A 23,239-nucleotide genomic window follows, 5' to 3' on the forward strand; every position below is an offset into this window, starting at 1 on the left:
ATTCTGCTGTCTTCTGGCTTTCTGTTGATAAGTCAGCTGCCAGTCTAATAGTATTTGCTCCTTTGAGGGTAAATTGTGCTACTTCTTGTATTGGTTAACCACTACTATATAACAACTTACCCCCAAACTCAAGGGCTTCATTTGGGAATGTTTATCAGTCTCTGTGGATCAAGAGTGCGGATAAGAATGCAGCCCTGACAAGCTGCTGGCTGGAGGCCCCTTTGCTCCTCTTCACAGGAGTACCTCCCAACACCACAGCTCACTTCAGTGAGACTGCAAGACACTGGCAGCAAGGTACTAATAGATGGCTCAGTCTATTTAAACTAACCACGCAAGTGGGACATTCTGTTAGTTAGACATGAGGATCACATAGGCCTGAGTTCCAGGAGGGAAGACCATGGGAGCCATGTCAGAAGCTGGTCCCTGTCTCTCAGTTGCTTTACAGTTCGCCAGGGATTTTCAGTGGTGTCATAATGTGCTGTTTTCTCCCATTTATCCTGCTTGGGATTCATTCAGATTCTCAACTCTGTCTCTTCAAAGTTACTTCTGCCCCACTGTGATGTGTGAGATCAGCCAGTGTGAAGCGGCCTCACCCCCCATCACACAAGGACAATGTGTGTATCTACTGTGCTTGAACCTGGTAAGTCAGCCTGCTAGGGCTGCCACACAAAACACCACAGACCGACAGGTTCAACACAAAAATTTACCTTCTCCTAGTCCCAGAGGCCAGATGTCTTAAATTCAAGGTGTTAGGAAGCCTGGCTTCTTCTGAGCCATGTCTCCGCAGCACACAGATGACAACTTTCTTCTGTCTTCAAAGGGTCTTCCCTCTGTACAAGGCCTTTTTTTTTTTTTTCCAGTTTTTGGCTGGGGCTGGGTTTGAACCCACCACCTCCAGCATATGGGGCCGATGCCCTTCTCCTTTGAGCCACAGGTGCCCCCCCCCCCCCGTTTTTTTTAAACACGGGGACAGTGTCTTCTTTTGCTGCCCAAGCTGGAGTGCAGTGGCATGATCACAGCTCACTGCACACTCCAACTCTTGGGCTTGAGTCATTCTCTGGCCTCAGCCTCTCAAGTAGCTGGGCCTACAGGTGCATGCCACCACACCGGCTGATGTTTTTATACTGTTGAAGAGACAGGGTCTTGCTATGTTTTCCAGGCTGGTCTTGAACTCCTGGCCTCAAGCAATCCTCCTGCCTCAGCTTCACCACCACATCCAGCTAAATTTCCTCCTTTTACATCAGTCATACTGGATTAGGGCCCATGCAATTTTAACTTAATTACCTCTTTAAATGCTATCTCCAAATACAGTCACATTCTGAGCTTCCGGGGGTTAGGACTTCAACATATAAATGGGGGGGGGGGCGCACAATTCAGCCCACAACACTAGCCAAAATGCTCTTTTGCTTGTAAACATGCTTTTCTTGAATTGCTCTAAAGAATGTCACCAGAAGAGGTGAAAATCATACTTTTACCCCAAAGCCCGCCAAAATTGTAAACATGTTTACCCCGTTGTGATAAGCATATGTTGTTTGTGAGAGGTTGCATGCGCTGAGATAAACATATAGTTACTTCACCCAAAAGAGACAAACACTTGCTACACCCCTACACTGTAAATAACTTTCCCAATCCATGATATAAATGGAGGTGAGAGTGGGTGGGAATGACCAGAACAAAGCAATTGTGAGCTGACGGGGGGGGGGGGGGGGACGACACGCGAGTGGACACACAGCCGGCCAGAGCACAGGAGGATCAACCTCGCCCCAACCACGCACGGTGTGCAGGGTGCACTGAGCTGGTAGGAAGAACACTGTGTGCAGGGTGCGCTGAGCTGGTAGGAAGAACACTGTATGTTGGCCATACGATCGCCTCAACCTCTTGTGCAGCCTGGGGCAAAAAATCTGTAAGATGATGACTAAGGCAGAGAGAGAGGGGAGCACATGAGCCCAGACCTGGGAACTGTAGCCCCTCCTCTTTGCTCCTCACAGTGAATGCCTGGCTCACTGAGGGAAACAAAAGAATCATCTGTCTGGGCTAAGTGGTGCTCACGTGAATTTTCTTTCCATATTGCTTGCTTGGTAACATTTCAAACCCGAGTTCAGTTGTGAAAAGGAGACACCCAATTCTCTCTTCTCAGACTCTGCGTAGGGGTATTAGACCTTCCCTCTGACCCGACTTCCTGATCTCTCATCATTTGTTCTCTTAGTGGTTCATGTGGGGTATTTTTGATTGGCCTGGCTTTCATTTACTATTTATTTCTTTTCTAAACTAATCTACTGATTTAATTTTATTCACATTTTTTTTAGTTTAAGAATTTTCATTTGATCTCTTATTTTGCTGACATTTTGGATACTGTCTCTTATCTCTTCAAACACACTGGACCAAGTTATTATCTGCCTGATAACACTGCTAGCGTGAGCCCCTCTATACTTATATTAGTTCTGGTTTCGTGTGACTCTCGTGTTATCTTGTCACCTCATAGTGATTCTGGATTGAGTGAAAAATTACACAAACAAATTAAGACCAAGGACTATGTTTCTAGAGAGGATCTGTGTTGCTGGAGTCAGCAATACCCCAGATGCAGGTAGGTCATCAGCATGAGAGGTCACACCACACCACACCAAGGTTACCTCACTTCAATTTCTCAGACTGAAATGATTAGAACAGAGTATAGTTTCTGGGAGAAGCTATTTCTGGTTTGCTATTATTCTTCCGATTCTGGAGGCTTGCTAGAGCAACATCCCCATCGCCTTAGCTCTTCAGGGCTCTCGTGAGCCCCACTCAGCCTCTTAGCAACCCTGCCCCCTCTGAACTGTCCCCCAGAGGGGACAGCAGCCCCAGTACTAACCATATCCTCCTGTGCCTCCACCGTGATCAGCCCTGGCCCTATAACTCCTGTATCTTTGAGCAGTAGTTTGTACCAATTTTGGCTTGCTTTTTAGTTATTTTCAGGAAGGTGTGGTCAGAACTACTCAGTCACCCATCACTGGATTAGGAAGTGCTCTTTTTTTCCTAGTATATTCTGGGAAAAATACTTTAACCCCTCATTATCCTTCCCTGCCTCCCATGGCATGTACCTGGAATGCAGATAAAACTTCACACAGCAACTTGGAAGTTTCACGACCCTTGGAGTGAAAAAACAAACAAAAAAACTTCACACACCAAGTTGTGCACTGGAGCCTTTGTAAAGATGGGACATGAGCCCAGGAGTTCCAGGCTGCAGTGAGCTATAATCGGGCCACTGCACTCCAGCCTGGGTGACAGAGTGAAGACTACAGCAAGACTGTTTCTTAAAAAAAAAAAAAAACGAAAATAAAGATGAGAAGCAGAAAACAAAGTGTCTCATAAGAAGGGAACGGTCCATTATTCATTTTAATGATAAAGGAATTAGGATTTTTTAAGTGGGGTGTTTAACATATGGAAAGATCTTATGCTGTAATGTGTGAAGTGTGACTTAGATTGGGGGCCCTATGTTTGCATCAGGCTCCCCTCTCTAATCCATCACACTCTCACCTGGATAATTCATTTATCTCCATGGCTTCCAGTGACTTCAAATACTATTTCCAGGTCTGAACTGTCTTCTGAGCTCTAGTCCCGTGTAGACAATTACTTTTTAAAATCATCTCCACATTGATGTCCCAAAGTATCTATAATTAATTGGCCCAAAGCAGCATTCTGGATTCTGTCTGCCTCGAACACACATACTGCTCTACCTTAGCGAGCACACAACCATCATCTCCTTCGGAGTCACTCCTATTACTTCGTCTCCCCCACGTCCAATGCCCAGCAGCAAATCCATGGCTTCTCCTTGCAACATGCACACCAGATTAAGATCTTCCCACCATCTCCATGGCCCCCACACTTGTCTAAACCTAATCACTCCGTCACTAGCCCATCATTTCTCCACTTTCATTCTTTCTCCTGACTCATTTTCTACCTAGAAGGAAGAGTGGTCTTTTAACACTGTAAGTAGAATCTTCTCACTCCTCTGTTAACAATGGTTCAATAAACTTTCCAATGCACTTCAAGTTCCTTCCATGGCTCTGAAGACCCTGCACAATCCGACTCCCACTCATCTCTCTGACCCAACATCACACCTTTCCCTCTGGCCACTAGGTTCTGGGTCTATTGGCCCAGCCCTCCTGGACGCCTGTCCAGTTTTGGGGTCTCTGCACATGTTGCTCCCTCATCCTGAGTATGCTTCCCCACTGTTCTGCACAGCTGGCACCTTCTCAGCCTTCGGGCCTCCATACAGATGTGGCCATCTCAGAAAAGACACCTCGTGATCATCAACTTTTGTTTTCTTCATGATACTTGCTGCAATATGCAATGCTCTTATGTTTCAGGTTATTTGCATACTTGTTAACCTTCTGTAATCCCCATCAAAAAGTAAGCTTCTGTCTCATTCACTGCTGTATTCTCAGTGCATGGTACAGTTTGAGAGGGAAACTTAGGCTCAGAGTGGTTAAGTAACTTGCTTAAATTTGCACAGCTGGCAAGAAGTGGAGTTGAGATTTGAACTTACGTTTTTTATTAAATGTTGACCTTGTTTTATTATCTGACTGGAAAACCAGACAATCCCCACCTCAGAGGTGATGGGTGGGCTCAATCCTCCTTCTTGTCTCTGATTCCAGCACCACCCTGGCCCCTCTTGGTGTTCCTCCTCTTTACACAGGCAGGAATGGAGGGAGAAGTGGATGTGCTTCTGGGCATCCAGGTGGGCATCGATGAAGGACAAGATATTTACCACCTGCTTGTGGACCCTGATGTGGGGCTGGCGGATCAGCACTCAGGTGAGGGGAATGGATTTGGCCAGGCTCAGCTTAAAGACCTGGGTCTGCAGACACCTCTCCAAGTCCTCACGATCAGGCCCAGGATGTAATCCAGCTTCCTCCTGCCCTGGCCCAGCACTCCAATGCGGATAAGTCACCACAGCAGGTTCTTCTTGCGCAGTGCCAGCAGCTCTCAGACGGCCCTGCGGATCTTGGCCAGGGTAAATTTGACCCTCCCAATTCATTCCGGAGCCCGTACTTGCCAATCAGCTTCAGCTCTTGGTCAAGGAAGGACTTTTCAAAGGGTGTCACATAGGCTTTGTGATAAACCCAGCTCTGGGCCACTGGCTATTGGCACTGCTTGTGCCATGTGCCTAAATGCCAGCCCTAGTAGCTAAGAAAGAGCTGAACTTTTCCTAACTGCAAGCCTATGTTCTTCCCCTGGAGCTTCCCTTGCTCTGTCTAGAGCCACACTCCAGGCATTTCTGCTACATTTATTTTCTACGCTTCTGGGAAAAGCAGCCATATTTTTCCTCTCATTCATTCTCTTCTGGTTAACTATGCCAATTAATCATTAAGCATTTACTGCTGTGTGACCTGGGGCATTAACATTGCTGTGACTCAACTTCCTCATCCACGTAGTAAGATTGGTGTTAGAACCACATACGATATATACACACAATCACCTGCCCTCACTCTCACCCGCTCCTATGGAACTACGTACTATATATACACACAATCACCTGCCCTCACTCTCACCCGCTCCTATGAGGCAGGTTTGTGAGCCTCATTTTCAGTGGGGTTGAAAATGAGAACAAGGAGGCACTGGGACTGCAGGAACGGTCCCCCAGGTCACACAGGTGCAAGAGCAGCAGTGAAACCCAGAAGCCCAGCGGCAGGGTTTGTGCTCTTGGCCAACACTCTTTACAAAGCAGTGATAAAAATTACATCCATTTATAAAATGTTACCTAAGCTCTTAAGTGATGTGAAACAAACACAGAAATTGGTAAGTAAATGAAGAATGTTAAATATTATGTTGTTTATTCTGTCTAAAGAAGAATGGGCTATTAAAATAATTGTGCTGTTTAAGGAAAAAGAAACATTTAAAATAATGTTTCTAATTTAAGGTTTTAATTAAGAACAAATAGTTATGGCAAATTTTCAGAATGTCATTTCCAGTGGCAGAAGTGTCTCTAGTTGTGATAAGGAGAATATGATGGATGAGTTAACACTGCAACCACTGTGTTTAAAGAAAAGGCTTAGCTCAAAAATTCACGTGTACTGTAGATAGTAAACCAAATTCATATTCTGAAGCATGTAATATTTGACCTTAAAATCCAAGTAAATATATAAAAATGTGTAGAGAAGAAGAAAGCAAACATTGTGTCATACAATTACAAGGAAAATTTTGAATTTTGAAAACAAGGTTTTTAACTGATTTTACACAGGCCAATGTTGTGGTATGATCAGAACCTTGGACAGCACCAAGGCTTTTCCCCAAAGGGGAAAATGCCGCGACCCTTTAATACAGTTCCTGTGGGTAGCGACGTTAGGGAGGCTGAGAACCGCTGGCCTGGTGTGTTAGATCCTAACATAAGGTACTTCCTCAACGTCTCTGCATTTTAAAATTCTGCTAAATTCTATTGCTTCACACATAAAACTGATTCCTCTACATCAGCAGTTCTCAACCTGTGGGTCGAATGACCCTTTCACCAGAGTCACCTAAATACATCCTGCATATCAGATATTTGTATTATGATTCATAACAGTAGCAAAATTAGTTATGAAGTAGAACAAAAATAATTATGGTTGGGGATCACCACAACATGAGGAACTGTATTAAAGGGTCGCAGCATTAGGAAGGTTGAGAAACTGCTTTATATATTTAATTTACTAATAATAATGTATGTATTTTTTTAAAGCTTTCCTCTTGCCAAGACTAGCATTTTTGTTCTAGTATCTTTTTTATTCATCCAAAGATAGAAATTAAAGGATAAAAAGCCATTTAAATAACACTTAAATGCCAGGTATTGTTATTAAATATATGAATGACTTCAAAAAAGAATGGACATAAGATACATACATATAAAACATTAATTTTTGATTTTAAACTTAGTAACTGGCTAGGCACAGTGGCTCATGCCTGTAATCCTAGCTCTGTAACTCCTCCTCTGGGAGGTTAAGGTGGGTGGATTGCTTGAGCTCAGGAGTTCGAGACCAGCCTGAGTGAGACCCTGTCTCTACTAAAAATAGAAAAACCAGCCCGGCATTGTAGCAGGTGCCTATAGTCCCAGTTACCTGGGAGCCTAAGGCAAGAGGATTGCTTGAGCCCAAGAGTTTGAGGTTGCTGTGAGCTCTGATGCCATAGCACTCTACCAGGGGTGACAGAATGAGACTGTGTAAAAAATAAATAAAAAATCGACTTGGCGCCTGTAGCTTAAGCGGCTAAGGTGCCAGCCACATACCCCAGAGCTGGTGGGTTCAAATCTGGTCCCGGCCTGCCAAACAAAGATGACTACACCAAAAAACAGCCGGGTGTTGTGGTGGGTGCCTGTAATCCCAGCTACTTGGGAGGCTGAGGCAAGAGAATTGTTTCAGCCCAAGAGCTGGAGGTTGCTGTGAGCTGTGACACCACAGCACTCTATCAGGGTGACAGCTTGAGACTCTGTCTCAAAATAAATAAATAAACTAATTGGCAACCCAATCACCTCAGTCATTGTCTATATCTCATCTACATCTCAAAAGGACATGTATTAGTGGTCTGAAAGCCCTATGGTAGGTTTGGAAGTTACAGAACAAAAAGATACATCTTAATGTTAGCTTCTAAAATCAAAAGCACCACCACGAGCTGTACTAATGTGGACAGATGTGACAGCGCACCACAGGTGTCCCCTGGTATCTTGCAGGGGATTGTTCTGAGGACCCCTTGAAGACACCAAAATCCACAGATGTTCAAGCTCTTTATCTGCATAAGATAGTGTAGTGTTTGTATGTAACCTTGTGTGTCCTCTTGTCCAATTTAAATCATCTCTAGGTTACTTATAATACTTATAATACCTAATACAATATAAATGCTATGCAAATCGTTGTTAAACAGTATTTTTAAATTTGTATTTTATTGTTGTATTATCATTTTTTTTTTTTTTTTTTGCAGTTTTTGGCAAGGGCTGGGTTTGAACCCGCCACCTCCAGCATATAGGGCCAGCATCCTACTCCTTTGAGCCACAGGCACTGCCCTGTATTGCTGTTTTTTATTGTTTTTTATTTTCCCAAATATTTTTGATCCTGGGTTGGCTCAATCCGTGGATGTGAAAACTATGGAAAGGGAGTTGAGTGTATTACAATTGTGGAAATAAATGTTTTTGAGATCTTCACATTCATTGTTAAGGTATTAAAAACAATCACTCTGCAAATATCCGGACTCAAAAGCAAGCAGAGGACCTTTCCCTCCATTTGCTGAAATGAAGTGGGCTGAAGCGTCGTCAGCTGGCTCTTGAAAGCAGCAATATGGTCGTAGAACTCGCTGTGACCATTCTGTCCCTTTACAAGTTTTGTAAGCCAGCCTGCTTTTTTCTTCCTTCTAAATGACTGACTGAGGTGGTGATTAATCAGCTACAGCATGTAAAACAAGGTTCTCAGGAGCTGTGAGCCCACTGGTAGAGGACAGGAAAGCTGTTGTGCTCAAGAATTAATCTATCCGAGGGAATCAAAAGCAGCCACAATGCAGTCCTCAGCATGTTTTCACTGTGCAGGCCCCACACTTCCTATTTAGAAAACACATAACCATTACCCCGTTCTGTCTTCTCACAAGGCTCCCTTTTACTGATTTGTGTTTGTTATTATACGGCTCATACCAGCATGTTTGTGTGATTCCACTGATGTGCATACGTCTATTGAGAAAGGAAAAAAAGAAGTGTCTATTGCAAACTTTTTAAAAGGGAAAAGGGACTCCCACTGTTTTTTCCTTTGGCTAGGCTTCCATTTAGAGAACAGAGCTTTAACTCTTTATTCACCAGAAGAGAATGACTCCTTTGTGTATTTAAAATTTTGCAATAGCTTCTTTACTGATAGAATGTAATAAATGAAAGAAAAACGTTATTCACAGACTGCCACAACCTTAGACGCTGATGAGTCTTCAGAGTTATGCACAGCATATTAGATAGCTCATGGGGAAACTTGTAAGTCCTTCTCAACACAGTTATTTTTACAAAGCAACTTAAGTATGGTACAGAAACTTACCAATATTTTACTTTGCAGCAGTCAGTATTGTTATTAAACTCTCGGTTAAGTCTTTAGTGTTTTTAGTTTCAGAGGCTCAATGGGACTTGTGCAAAGTCTGTAGATATATTAATTTTGCAACATGGTTGTTTGAGAAGATATGTTTTACACATCTGTGACATGACCTCCCACTTGAGTTTTTGTTGGTTGTGTTAATGATTTGGGTGGTTATAAAGGGCTTGCTTAATCCAATCCTATTCTGATACATGCAGACAGACAGGTAAATAGATAGATGTCAAATAAACTCCTATTCCTCAAAACTGCTTCTGACATTCCAGTGAAGCCACAGAGCCATGTGGAGCCTTCATGAGCCCAGCGCTTAAGACACGAACGTATCTTCAGTGCTGCACATGGAGCAGGAGGTGGAGCGTTCCTCCTCCGGTCCAGTGCAGAGGTGTGAAGGGGGGTGTGGTGTGGCACTTGCCCCTACACAGACTGGATCTGAGAAGTCTGCTTCTCGGAGGATTTGGAACAAGAAGAGTTAAACACCCACTGCACATGTTTGCTCACCAATCTCACTCTCTGCCACGTTCCAAAGGGACAGAGCCCAGTGACAACACAGCCCAGTACCTAAAGTGAAGAGGGAGGGTTCTCGAATTAATTAACTGGAAATGAGTCTTGTCAATGTTTTGGAAAGGCAGAAGGGATGAAAAGAGATTGCTAGAATTAATCACAGTGAGAAACTACTCCAACTGCCTGCCAGAGTTCAGAAAACCCTGTGAGAAAACGAAAATAAATGCAATGACGCTGACTTGCCATCTGAGGGGACCAACAGAAGCCAAGCAAACATCCAAGTCCTTGCCAAATGAGGGATGTGCCCTCAAAGAGAAGGTTTTATTATTTGCTGTCACAGTGAGTACAATCTATTACTTAAATGCACATTCTACACAGAGGAGCAAAGGCAAACCAGACAGTTACACTGAAAGCAAAGAAACAAGAGCAAACTCAGCACTGTCACTTTTAGCTTATACCCACTTAACTCTAGCGCCTAAGAGAGTCATATTTTCCTGATTTGTACCTACAAATCCTCAAATACTTGTCATTTCACATCCTGCAGAAGACAAAACTCCACGGAACAGGTTCCAAATATTCAGACATGTGGATGCACTTCACTCACTAAGAAGAAAAAAGAAACAAAATCACAGATTTAAGAAGGGAATTAACAAGAATTATCAGACAAGGTGCAGGGCAGAGCTCTGGTCAATGACCGAATCACATGGAGAAAGCAGAGAGAACTCATTCATTATCATTCAAGGAATTTCAGTGCTTCTAACTGGAGTTAACATTAGCTGTCTCCTAAAGAAAATCCAATTCCTGGGAGTAACTTACTTTTAGACCATGAAAAAATTGATATGTTTTTTGTATTTCTCCCCCAGAATGAGTATGAAATTTTATTTTTAAAAAATGGCAGCATAAAGGCTGAACCAAAAAATTGTTTGCAACTATATTCAGAGCTTTCTTTGATAAAGCATTTGAGGGTGAAACTCTCCTGTCCATGTTCTTATAAACCTCATCACGTCCCAGGTAAGGAGCAGGTAGCAAAAACCTTCCACAGGCGGAATGGCAGCACTGGGGATACTCACCGGTGGGGGCATGTCCCTCGTAGATCTTAGAATCAGCTTTTCACCCCGCTTTTCAACTTCAAAACCAATTTTTTTAAGCAGGGACGTGTCTGCCAGCCCCTGGTCTTCCATCTTTGCAATCAAATCTTGGTTTTGGCTATTGTCTTCCGTGAGGTTTCGGATGGCGTACACCACCCACTGGGTCAGAACTGGAGCCAGAGTTAAGGAACCTGCTGTCTAGCTTTCCTGTTAGAGATTCACGGGAGTGACCCCCAAACCCCAGGAAGAGGGGCACAGAAACACCGAAAGGCCAGAATTAATCAAGTTTCTCGTAAGGGTATGTCTATGCTTAAGCATTCAAAGTGCAAACAAACTAAAAAGCTCTAACGCAAGCACATGCTCAGGGTTGCGCCCAAAGGGGCTTACTCAGTGTGAACACAAACATGCACACACACTCTCACACACTCCTTTGTTGGATGACTATGACTGAGTCACCAGGAACACTACAGAATCACACACAGGGATCAGGCCAGGGTGGGGCAGGACAGTCATCCTGGTTGAGGAGAGCCCAGGTATAACCAGCAATTGTTTCCTAGGAGTCACTATGGAATTCCCCCCCCCTTTTTTTTTGGGCTGGGGCTGAATTTGAACCCACCACCTCCAGCATATGGGGCTGGTGCCCTACCCCTTTGAGCCATAGGCACTGCCCAAATTTTTCCCCCTTTCATGAGTTTAAAGATGAAGCCTGAAGGTCTTTGAAGAACTTGCCAAGCTCATTCCGGCATCGGCCCTCCCTACCTCAGTGCGAGGATCCCACTTAGCACACTCTGCGCTGTGTCCCACAATCAGATGGGGAACACTTGTGAACAGTGGACGGCAGGGCATCAGCATTGACCAAGGTGTGTGATTTGATTACCAAGAGCTGTGTAAACCTAACAAAGCACCAAGTTGCTGCTACATGTAGTTCTACGAAGAAGTGTACAAAAACTGCAGTAGGGACATGTAAGAGACTGCCAGGAACAGGCCTTGGCCCTGTGGGGCCTGGCACCCTGGTGCAGAAGGAAGAACAAAGCAGCTAGGGTGGAGGAAATACTTTTTCCAAATAAAGAGGCCTCCTTGCCCATGAGGAGATGGAAATGTCAAGAAAAACAAGGAAAAACCAGGATGATCAGCAGGTGCGCCCCATTTGGGCGTGTCTCAAAAAAAAAAAAAAGAGGGAAAGAAAGAAGAAAAAAGTAAAAAAAATGAACTTGTCTACCAAAGTCAGATAATGGAAATGTAGCAGCATAGGCACTGGTGCAGAGGTGTTTCTACAGGTTTTAGAAGGATGCTCTAGGCTCAGCGCCTGTGACTCAAGTGGCTAAGGCACCAGCCACGTATACCTAAGGTGATGGGTTTGAATCCAGCCCGGGCCTGCCAAATAACAATGATGGCTGCAACAACAACAACAACAACAAAAAAATAGCCAGGCATTGTGGCAGGCGCCTGTGGTTCTGCTGCTTGGGAGGCTGAGGCAGGAGACTCGCTTGAGCCCAGGAGTTGGAGGTTGCTGTGAGCTGTGATGCCACTGCACTCTACCCAGAGGGACAGCTTGAGGCTCTGTCTCAAAAAAAAAAAAAAAAAAAGGTTGCTCCAGCCTAGTCCCTCCAATGTACCACTGAGCTGTTGGCAGTACCAACAAGCCCTTCCTGACCCCTGGGTGGGTGCACTATGTCCCTGAGTGCAGCATTAAGCCCCTGGTCTGCTCTTCCATGTCAGGGACTATGGGTCACATATCTCTGGGGCTCTGGAGCCCAGACAGAGAGCCTGGCAGGAAGATAGGCACCAACAAGCATCTGCTGAGTGGGCGACCTGCTGGCCCCAGGAGGCACTGTTGAAACTGCTTGTGGGTGTAAGCGACAGGCCTTTTCCAGATGGCACAGAATGAGGCTGCCAGTGCCCAGCTGAGGTCGATTCTGTAACTAGTCATCTCATCCATTTCTGGTGGGGAAAATGCTCTCATTTTGCCACTGATCTGTCATCCTTTTATGACACAGTCACGGTCCTTCATAAAGGCTATAATTTCTTTTCTGGAGCCAGAATCTGTACAAATACTAAAATGTGTAAAGCCTAAATTTGAGTTTCCCCTCCTTTCTACAATCACCAAGCCCTCACTCTGTGCCAGTGCAGGAAGTAAAAATAACCATCCCAGGTATCAAACACTTCCAACATGTCAGTGTATTTTCCAGCAATAAACTATCTGCTCAATGACTTTCACACCCAGGATAACACCCAAGTGTGTGGACGCAGCCACACTGTCTGATGCTGGCCAGACAAGGTGCCAAGTGTGGAGCCAAGATGTGCTGCAGCGACCCCCACAGGCTGAGCTCCCTCCTGCTCTCCATGTGGTTTCCTGACTTAGGCTCTGCATAGTTTGAGAGATTAGATGAAAGTAACCCAATCTAAATGCAAACCAGGCAAGGAGGCTGGCCTGGGGAAATAAAAGGTCCATAACAACAGAACACAGAGGATTCCCATGCAGATGGAATGAAAGAGTGAATTGTAGCCATGTTCGTGTTGGCGGGAGGAGAAACTTTTCTATAACATTTTGTGAAAATATTGTTATCATGGCATTTTAGTAGCAAACTCACCCTTAAAATGTTCGGTTGCTCATTTCTATACAAGGAAAACTCACAAGATACCCACTCCACATCTAAGGGGAAAGGGACACAGAAAGCCCCGACCGACGGAGCGAGGCTGACGGAGAGCCCTCCTGGAGGTGAGGGCGCTGCGCAGGCCCAGGCTGGTCCTGCCACATGTGCCCCCCCAAACATCACGAGATGTGATGGTCAAGACAGCACGGGGAGCAGACTCTTGGCACAACCACTGACCCACAGCCTGACAGAAGCAGCACCCAAGCTCAGAGCAGGAAAAGGCACCTCTGTCTTCTTCCAGAACTGGTATTCAGAGTGTAGAAAGATTTGTAAGGTGGGGTGGGGTGGGCGTGGCCACAATGCCACTTAGGAATCAGCTCTTTGTCAGTACCTTGAGAATCAGAATTAACAAATCAACAATAGAAAACCCCAACACTTGCCACTCAAATTTGTTATTTACCACTCTTACATGTTTTTTAGTGAAATTCACCCTCCTCTGGTGAAGGAGGGCTTCATGGAGTCAGAGACCCTGTTGATGCCACGCACTCTTCAGGATGGAGGGGAGGCGTCTGCTCCACTCCCTGGATCCCCGCATCTAGGGCACTGGTTCTCAACATTCCTAAAGCCGTGACCCTTTAATACAGTTCCTGTCAGTTACCACCCACAGGTTGAGAACCGCTGATCTAGGGGCTCATGTTGTCTGCAAATCTGCAAATCAAATACCACACAGCCTCCTTTAATCTGTGCCTATTTCCACTGAGAACATTTCAGCACCACTATCCAAGGTTTCAGGCTTCAGAAAAATTAAGGAATCCATTTTTATAGTTGATGCTTTCACAAAATTTGAGTAGCAAAGAGAAACACTGTAAAGTCTAGCCCTAAGAACTGTGTTTACCGCACGCCTGGGCCATGAATATGCATGGTGCTCCTTGTCAGTGCACAGACCACGTAGACCTAGACAGTCTGAAGTGTGGGAGTGAGATTAAAGCAAGGCTCGGTTAATATTCACTTTGCCCTCTTGTTCCCTCTCTAAAGAGAAAGAGAGAAAGAAAGAGTGGGGGAGAAAATTAAACATCTTCTACAGTCTCTAATCCCACCAACATCTGAAGTGCTTCATTGTCTGCTTACTTTGGAAAGAGCTTCTCGGTTGCCATGGCTACCACACAGAGGCTGGAGCCTGTTTGTTGCAAAACTGCTTTGAAGGAACCGGCCACAAACGCGAGTATGCAAGCTCCACAGGCTGGCCAGCTCTCAGCAGGGCATCCTGGGGTCCTGACCGGGCCACCAGGACCAGAGTGGCAACGAAGCACCTTCAATTGAGGAGTCGCTGCAGCTGCCACACACCAGGCTCAGCCTCACAGCACAGGGACCAGGGCTGCCCCACATGGCCTTGACCACTGTGGTGGCAAGATGTTAGCAGAGGAGGAAAATGCAGGCCGGGGAATGATATGATACAGAAAAAAAACCCGTAACAAGGACATTACTGACCCACAGATTTACATGCCAAACTCAGACGAGCTCAAACACTGAAACTGGAATTGTCTGGTGAGAAAGTGTCCATCTCATCGAAGGCAGTGTCCTCGCAGTCACTCGAATCCATGGTGCATAAAGCCCTGGAGGATGCCGAGACACAGGCCTGCAACCACAGGACTTTCTTCTGCTTACTACTTAGTGTCTGAAGACTAGAGGAATGGCCTGTGTTTCTGAAGGACACTAAACTAAAAATAGTTTTAATATATTTAAATGGTTGGGGAAAAAAATCAAAAGACCAACACTTAATTGTAACATAGGAAGATTATTTTAAATTCAAATTTCAGTATCCATAAATAAAGTTCTAGTGAGGCACGGCCCCTACTACTTCTCACCAGAGTCTGGGTGACTGTCTTGAGACCTGGCAGGGCTGTGCAGGTGTCCCGAGACAATGTGGCCCACAGTGCAAAAATATTCACAAAAATATTCACTGTGGGGCCCTTTACAGAAAGGGCTCGCCAGCCTCTGGCCTAGAACATAGAAGGCGCCAATAAATATTTGTTGGGTGAATATAGAAATAAACCTTTAAAAAAGTACTAGTATTAAATAAAGTGGACTCTTTAAATTAAAACAATTATACTATAAGGTTTGAACTGACTTTTCAGAGGACGTATGAACTTTACACATAATAGCTATATGCAATTTTTGCTTCAAGGACATATGTTTAAAAATTATTTTTAGACAACAAAGCTGTGAAAGCAATAGATCTGTGCACTGCTTGGAGGGCAGGGAGTGGAAACCTCAAGGAACTGCCTCTGAGGCCAGGATACTCTACGTGGGCCACCCTGCTCCATGAGGCTTCTATGAAACCATGCCATCATGTGACATGTTACAGAAAGATCTTCCCAAAGATGAAGATGCTTAATAAATATCTGGCCATATCTAAATAAACTGTCTTCTCAGACATGGTAAAACTGCAGAATGCATTAGACTACAATAGTTCAGTTTAATAGTTCAGTTTTAAAATTGCTGTAAATGCTTTACATTGCTAACATGCTAAAGATCTGAGGATGCCAATTTAATTTGTCAGCCTAGGAAGAAAAACAGCAAGAGTGTGGCCCTGGAAGGTGGCCCAGCTGGGGAGGGGCCAGGGTAGGCCCCACTGACAGGGAGGGGGAAAGGCGCTTCCCCAGGTACTACCCAGGGCTGCAGGGGTTTCATGCCAGGCTGCATGTCCAGGAGGGCACTTGAGGGTAAAGAAAAGGGTGCGGAGAGGTTTGGATAGAAAGGGCGGGGGTCCTGGGGGAAATACATCTGACAAACTGTTATTCTTCCACAGGGCTCCACGTTTCTGCATTACATAGATTCTACCCCAAACGTCATGGCTGTTTCTCTGCTTTCACTGTGAAGTTCATTTTCATTCTTTTTTTGGAGACAGTCTCACTTTGTCACCCCGGGTACAGTGTGGTGGCATCACAGCTCACAGCAACCTTAAACTCCTAGACTCAAGTAATCCTCTTACCTCAGCCTTTCAAGAACCTGGGACAACAGGCACCCACCACAACGCCCAGCTATTTTTGGAGATGGGGTCTCGCTCTTGCTCAGGCTGGTCTCAAACTCCTGAGCTCAAGCAATCCACTTGCCTTGGCCTCCCAGAGTGCTGGATTACAGGCGTGAGCCACTGTGCCTGGCCTTTTTTTTCATTCTCTGCTCAACTCTCATCTACATCACTTGGTTCTACTACGTTCTCTTCTCATTGAGAAAAGCAAAGTGGAAGCCCTTGCTGTGCAGATCCCGGGCAGCATCTCCTTGCATGGTACGGAAGCCAGCAGGAGCCAGTGACAGCCTTGAGCCTCCCGCCCGATCCCTCTCCCTCCTCCAAGTGGCCGGTCTATCCATGTCTAATTTCCCTCCAAGTCTTTGTATTGTAATGTGGGGACATCTGTGCTCCAAGCATTTCTAAGCAGTACAGTGTGCACGGCTCTGTCTGTATCTGTTCTAGCTTAACAGCACTTAAAAATAGAAACTAAAATCATGAGAACTTGTACTCGCTAATTTATCGATTCATGGCTGACTGCCAATTACTGAAAGTGGTAAAACATACTAATAAAAAAAGATGGGGAAACAAATAATTGCCAGATTCGCAAATGACAGGTCATAATCTGAAGAATACAAAATATACCTGCATCTAATACACACCACAAGGTGGTGCAACCAGGAGTCTCAGCCTTCACCAAGGGAGATGGCATCTCAGAAACACACTATACTAACAGTAGCGGCTGCTTCTCTGGCCTCCAAGCCACTAGGGTCACAGGACATTACAGGACGTGTGTATACAAAGGCCCCCAAGACACTGCTTGGTTTCTACAGAACTATTTTATACACCTGTTGACTAGAGAAATTTACCTCTGTGCGTAACCTGAATCAGCACTTTCTTAAAAGATTTTTGAAACAAAGGCCACATACATTGCCCTTGGTAAGTACAGTGTATTTTCAATACGCTGACCTTTCAAAGGGACAGGTGGGACACTCCAGGGTTCATAGGCTCTTCCTTGAGCCCAAACCCCCTCTCCTCCTCACTCAGGGCTCTCCCTGCCTCCCAGTACCATGTGGCCTGGGTACCCCACCCCTTCCTGGTGCATTCTCTCTGGGCATCACCCGCCCCAGATGTACAAGGCCTGCAAATCCAGGATAGACAATGTGGATCTGTGAGTCTGTCCGTTTGGCAGTGCAGTCATGGGACGATGACGTCCCTGCTCCTGTTGACAGTCACTGCGCACTGCCCACTCCAAAGAATCTGTGGCTGCACTTGCAGGTCCCGCACATTCAGGGTTTGGTGGTGAAGGATCCTGTGGCCCTGAGACTAATTTTGTGCATGACATGCTCTGGCTTCACTCTGCTCACCACTTCAGAGCAGAGCATGGCTCAAAGCCTTCACGGTCTGGCATCCTTGTCACACACAGGTTTCAGGGTCAGAAACCAATACCACTTCTAAATAAAACCACATGGAAGGGTTTGAGCCACAAAGTAGTTCCATTTGTCCTTGGGGCAGTGCCCCGATGTCGCTTCTGAATCTCCAGAGCACGCTTAGTGGAATGGGGAAAGGGGATCCTCCTTTCTCAGGTGTTTCTCCCTCTCTATTGGGCCTGGGGACTTTCTCTGCAGGCACGGTGACTCCTGTCTGACTTCAGGAGCTGCTCCTGACACGGACAGCAGACAGAGTATTTCAGAGATGCCCCCTGTGGTCCCGGGCTTCGGTCTACTTCTCAGGGGGGAGTCCCATGCCTGTCAGGTCTGGGTTGTGAGGGAGGCGTTACTTCATCAACACCTGCATAAACGTAGCCTTATAGGACAGCAGCCTTCCCGCTGCCAGGGATGGTGTGAGGGAAAAGCACTCTGGGGATGAAAAGCTTCTGAAGAAAGTAGCACCAGGGCCTTTGTGCACATCAGGGTCACTGCCAGCAGCATCCTGGCTGGGTTTGTTTCACTACCCAGATAGTGGCAGGAGAGGCCTGACCACAGGGGAATTTATGAACAGAAGCCACTGGAAACACAATAGAAATATACACACGTCTGGCCTCACCTGCCAGTGCCTTGTACTCACTGGGATCAAGGAATCATCAGACAACAAGCGGGCTGAACTGAATGTCTGTTCATGGAGCACACTGCCACTTCCAGTGTGAGCAAAACTGTAAATTCAAATGTCTCTCACATAAGCCAAAATTGAAAATGGGACTGTCAGTTTACCTTCATAAAATAGTAACACTGGTAAACTAATACTAAAAACACAAGCAGATGTGATCACATTCTGGGACACGGTACCTGGGGCTGTTTTAAGCACCTGAAAGTACTCAGTCCTTGCTCAAATTCTGCGCATTAGATGTTACTGTCCTCAATTTTACCGATGAGCAAAACTAAGACACATAGAGGCTAAGAAAACGGTCCAAGGTCACACGTTTTGAGCAGCCAGCAAGGTGTGGGCACAGGCAGTCTGGCTTCAGCATCCACTTCCCCGACTATGCCACATAGCCACTAAGCACCTGCATGGACCGCAGTCAGATCTCCGTGTGCATCTGACAAAGCCCTCATTCTATGAGCTTCTATGAGAATGAAAAATTAGGCTATTTTCCAAAGGTGGAGAATCTCTTGTAAAAGCAAGACCCTCAGGTGCACGGCTGGCTCCTTGTCATGTGAAGTGCAGCCCACCTTCTGTTTTTGCTTTCCCTGGCTTCTGTCCATCAATGAGGCTCTTCCCTGCATGGGCCCTGTGCTCAGTTACCCAAAGGAAAGCTCTGTCTACTCCCCAAACAACCTTTCCCAGTAGCTCACAAAACCCAGCTGCCATTGTTGGGATGGAGGCAGGCCAACTTCTCAGCGTGGCCAGGGCTTGAAAGCCACACTGGCAATGCCCGCAGTCAGGGTGTCAGGGAGTCTTCTGTCTCTACTTCAAAGATTTTCAGACCAAAGAATGGTAGGGAATATAAAAGCAAGCACCTCTGAAAGTTAGCTTTATTTTTAGATTTTCTAGATTTTTAACCATCAACCAATGACGAGACAATGTGCACCCCCCATAAAACCATGAGAATAAGAAAGCCAAAGAGGCTTCCTGAGTCTTTGTCAGTTACATTCGATGTAGGTGTCTTTTCATGAAGTCTTTCTCCTGTAGTTAGTGGTTTTTGCATAGGCTCTTTGTATCTTATTTAAGAAATCTCTGCCCACTCCAACTTAATAACCGTATTCGCCTGTGTCTCTTCTAGAAGTTCTTTTGTTTTACCATTCACATTAAGGCCTATAATTCACCACCTTAAAGTAACTTTGCTGAATAGTGTAAAGCAGGAGTGACAGGTCATTTTTTCCCCATTATGGATATTAAATTGGTCCAATACCATTTATGGGAATGATCACCCTTTTCTCACTGAACTGCAGTGGGGTTTTCGCGGAGTCTGTGTGTGAATCTGTTTCTGGACTCTATTCTGCAGGTTTCTGTTTGTTCATTTTTGAGAGAGGGGCTCAGTTTGTCACCCAGTCTGGAGTGCAGTGATACAACGACACTTCAATGTAACCTTGAACTCTTGGGCTCAAGCAACCCTCGTACCTTGGCCTCCCAAAGTGCAGGGATTAGATGTGAGACTCCATACCTGGCTATTCTACCATGTTATCATTTGAATTTTACCACTGACCCACAGTACAATCATGTAAGAAAATTTACCTTTCTCATAGGAATCAACAGCTATAATAGGATACTTTTACAAGAACACCTGTTTGTTGAGATGCTATATGCTGGGTACTATAAACATGATGACATTTCACACCTGGGGGTAGGTGCCATTTTATAGACAGAGAAAGTAAAATTCACAAAGGTTATGTGCTATGCTCAGAAATCAAGAAATGAAGAACCAGCTTGGTGCCCATAACACAGTGGTTATGGCACCAGCCACAAACGCCGTTGGTGGCAGGTTAGATCCCAGCCTGGGCCAGCTAAACAACTGGAAACTGCAACAAAAAACAGCCAGGCTTTGAGGCCGGTGCCTGTAGTCCTAGCTACTGGGAGGCTGAGGCAGAAGAATCACTTAAGCCCAAGAGTTGGAGGTTGCTGTGAGCTGTGACACCATAGCACTCAACTGAGGGTGACATAGTGAGACTCTGTCTCTAAAAAAAAGAAAAAAAAGAAGTGAAGACCCTGGAGTTAGGGTCCGCCTTGCCACAGGGCTGGCTGGTGCCCACATCATGTCAGACTTTCTCACGTAGGACAACTGGGAGAGGTGCTATTTGGTTATCATCTTCTTATATTTCTGCATGCAAGGTAATTTTATTTTTTTTATAAATGAGGTCTATCAATATAAAAAAAAAAGGACAAAAAAAAAAAAAAAGACATGAAGGGAGAAAATAAGTAAGAAAAAAACCCCAAAATCAAAACAATCAAATTTGAGTCTTATTCTATCCTGTCCCCACTCCCTCCCCCCAACAAAAACAATATGAAAATAAAACCCACATCAAGGACAACGGATCAAAACATAGATCAAAAAAGACTGTAAGAAAAACACTTCAAATAAAGTTCAGCTGTTTCTATTTGGAAACAACAACAACAACAAAAAATTCCACTTGCCACAACAAACTGACAAATAAGAAATGGACTGTGTGGTAGTGAAGCTGGAATTTTCCGATGGCATCAGCTACTATGTCATTACTGTGGGTGACCCAGAAGTGAGTGAACAGCTGGGCGCTAGCTGGGCTCATGCCTCTGAGGCGGCAGCAGCTGGAGAGCCCTTCAGAGTTAATTAAGTTCCTCTCTGAGCTGGTGCCTCCTCCCTGGAATTGGAACAGGGCGACTTCCAGCCTCATCTCTACTTTGGGGGAGTTTCCATCTCTGGTCTACTCTAATAGGCCTGCCTAAAGTTCCTAATCCCCAGGGTGGCCAAAAAAGTGGAAGTCTTTCATGCAGTCCTGCCTAGAGATTCCAAACTGTTACGCAAAGGTTATCACAGGGCCCACCACAATTTCACGGTGGATGTTCATATATAGGGCCAGTTTATCCAGAAAGAATAGAGAGGGTGGTACTGTTATCAACTGATATTCCACATGAGCACTGATTCCTGGTCTTAGCACACTCAAAATGCCTACTGCACTGATGAACCAAGAATACTTAGTTCACCAAAGAATCCACAAGAGAAATTTCTCTTGTACTTAGAACCACACACCTCCTCCAAGATAAACACACATACTCACCAAGCCACTATTTGTTCCCTTCTTTATTCTTCCCTTTATTCAGCTATCCATCTGAGAAATATTTACTACGTGTGAGACAGAGGTATATTATATTGAGGTTAAAAAAAATTAAAAAAAACAGAAAAAATGGTTCTTGCACTCAAGGAACATGGTCTAGAGCAGGTGTCCTCTACTATGGCCCGTGGGCCACATGCAGCCCACCAGGTGGTTTGGCTGCTGCTGCCTGTCCTACTTAGCAGCCAACTTGTCCCAGGGCCTGCAATCTGGCCCTCCAATGGTCTGAGGGAAAGTGAACTGGCCCCCTGTTGAAAAAGTCTGAGGACCCTTGGTCTAGAGGGTAATCAAGACATAAATGAACAAACATCTAACTTCAAACTGTGTTGAACTGAAGGGTTATTGCAGGGGACTGGAAGGAGCAACCTCATCTAGGCAGGGACATCAGGGGAGGCTCCACTAAGGGGAGACACGTGGTGACAGGTGTAAGTGCGAGGACAACTCAGCCAGGGCAGAGGAGTTCAGGCAGAGACTCACAGAGATATGAGAACTTAAGTCCATCTCAGAAACAAAAAAAGTAGATGTGCCTAGGAAATGCTCAAGAACAGGGGAAATGGCACAAGATACAAAATGCCTCTTAGGATATGATAGGCTTTGGAATTATTCTAAGAACAACGGATAGTCATGGAGGTGTTATAACCAGGGGCATGAGAGGTGGTGTGAGGAGTGGGTGGAATCACGGATCGAGAGGAAAGATCCTATTTAGGTTTAAAAGATCCGCAAAGTGAATGGATGGGGAATCAAAAACCACCGAAACAAGAGCAGAAGCTAAAAGGGGAGTCAGGAAGATACTGCTGAAGTTCAGGCCAGAAATGACAAGAGCGTGGACTGGATGGTGGCACTGAGGATGGAAGGAAGAGGAGGGATTTGGGGTATGGTTTATGGAGAAATCAACACGATACCAGAGAGTAGAAAAGAAAGAGCATCCGAGGGACTCCAGGTTTCTGAGCAATGACATGGGTGAAGATGTCCCCTCACTGACTGGGGGAAAGGACAGTTTTGAGCAAAGATATTAACAGTTTAACTTTGAATGTGCTACACCAACAATGTCAGTAAAACAGCCAAACAAATTATTCTTTTGTTTGAGACTCAAAGAGTAGCTCATTCTCGAGTTTGCAACTCATGGTAAACAGATAATATTTAAAACTATGAGAAAACTCACAACCTCACTCTGCATTGCATCTCCACTGCTATCAGCCTCGGTCAAGTCACCATCACTCTCACCTGGGTAACTGCAACACCTCCCAGAGGCCACCCTGCCATTCCATGGGTCCCAAACAGTGTGTGGGATGTAAAGGGGTTCAGTAAACGCTGGATGAGTACAGATTCCTGTGGGTGGGTGGTGTGTCTTAGGGAGGAACTGGAGAGTAAGAAGAGAGCACCAGCAGCCCCTCAACACTGAAGTCATACAGAAGAGCAAGCTGCAAAGGAGAATGAGAAGGAGCCCGAGATACGAAAAGACCAAGAGAAGATAATATCATGAAAGCCAAGAAAAAAGCAGTATGTTAAGAAGGAAGTGATTAACTTTAAAAAGATTAAATCTTGGGCGGTGCCTGTGGCTCAGTGGGTAGGGCACCGGTCCCATACACTGAGGGTCACAGGTTCAAACCTAGCCCCAGCTAAACTTCAACAACAAAAAAAATAGTCGGGCATTGTGGTGGGCATCTGTAGTCCCAGCTACTCAGGAGGCTGAGGCAAGAGAATCATGTAAGCCCAGGAGCTGGAGGTTGCTGTGAGCAGTGAC

At 45.3% G+C, this 23,239-nt stretch overlaps 1 protein-coding gene and 1 pseudogene across 1 annotated transcript in view; both read right to left on the minus strand.

Moving 5' to 3' along the window:
* Positions 1 to 5,255, minus strand: part of LOC100942561 — a 10,715-nt pseudogene extending 5,460 nt beyond the window's left edge.
* A 4,590-nt stretch (positions 5,256 to 9,845) lies between these two features.
* ATXN10 (ataxin 10) overlaps positions 9,846 to 23,239 on the minus strand; it is a 119,018-nt gene continuing 105,624 nt past the window's right edge. The window contains exons 11-12 of the mRNA XM_003783111.3: positions 10,634 to 10,821; positions 9,846 to 10,166 (exon numbers count right to left, since the gene is read on the minus strand). Of these exons, the coding sequence (XP_003783159.1) occupies positions 10,164 to 10,166; positions 10,634 to 10,821 (191 nt within the window). The 3' untranslated portion in view covers positions 9,846 to 10,163. The remainder of the gene's footprint in view (positions 10,167 to 10,633; positions 10,822 to 23,239) is intronic.

Source organism: Otolemur garnettii, unplaced genomic scaffold (assembly GCF_000181295.1).
Source record: "Otolemur garnettii isolate 467f Iridium unplaced genomic scaffold, OtoGar3 scaffold00007, whole genome shotgun sequence".
Classification (NCBI taxonomy): domain Eukaryota; kingdom Metazoa; phylum Chordata; class Mammalia; order Primates; family Galagidae; genus Otolemur; species Otolemur garnettii.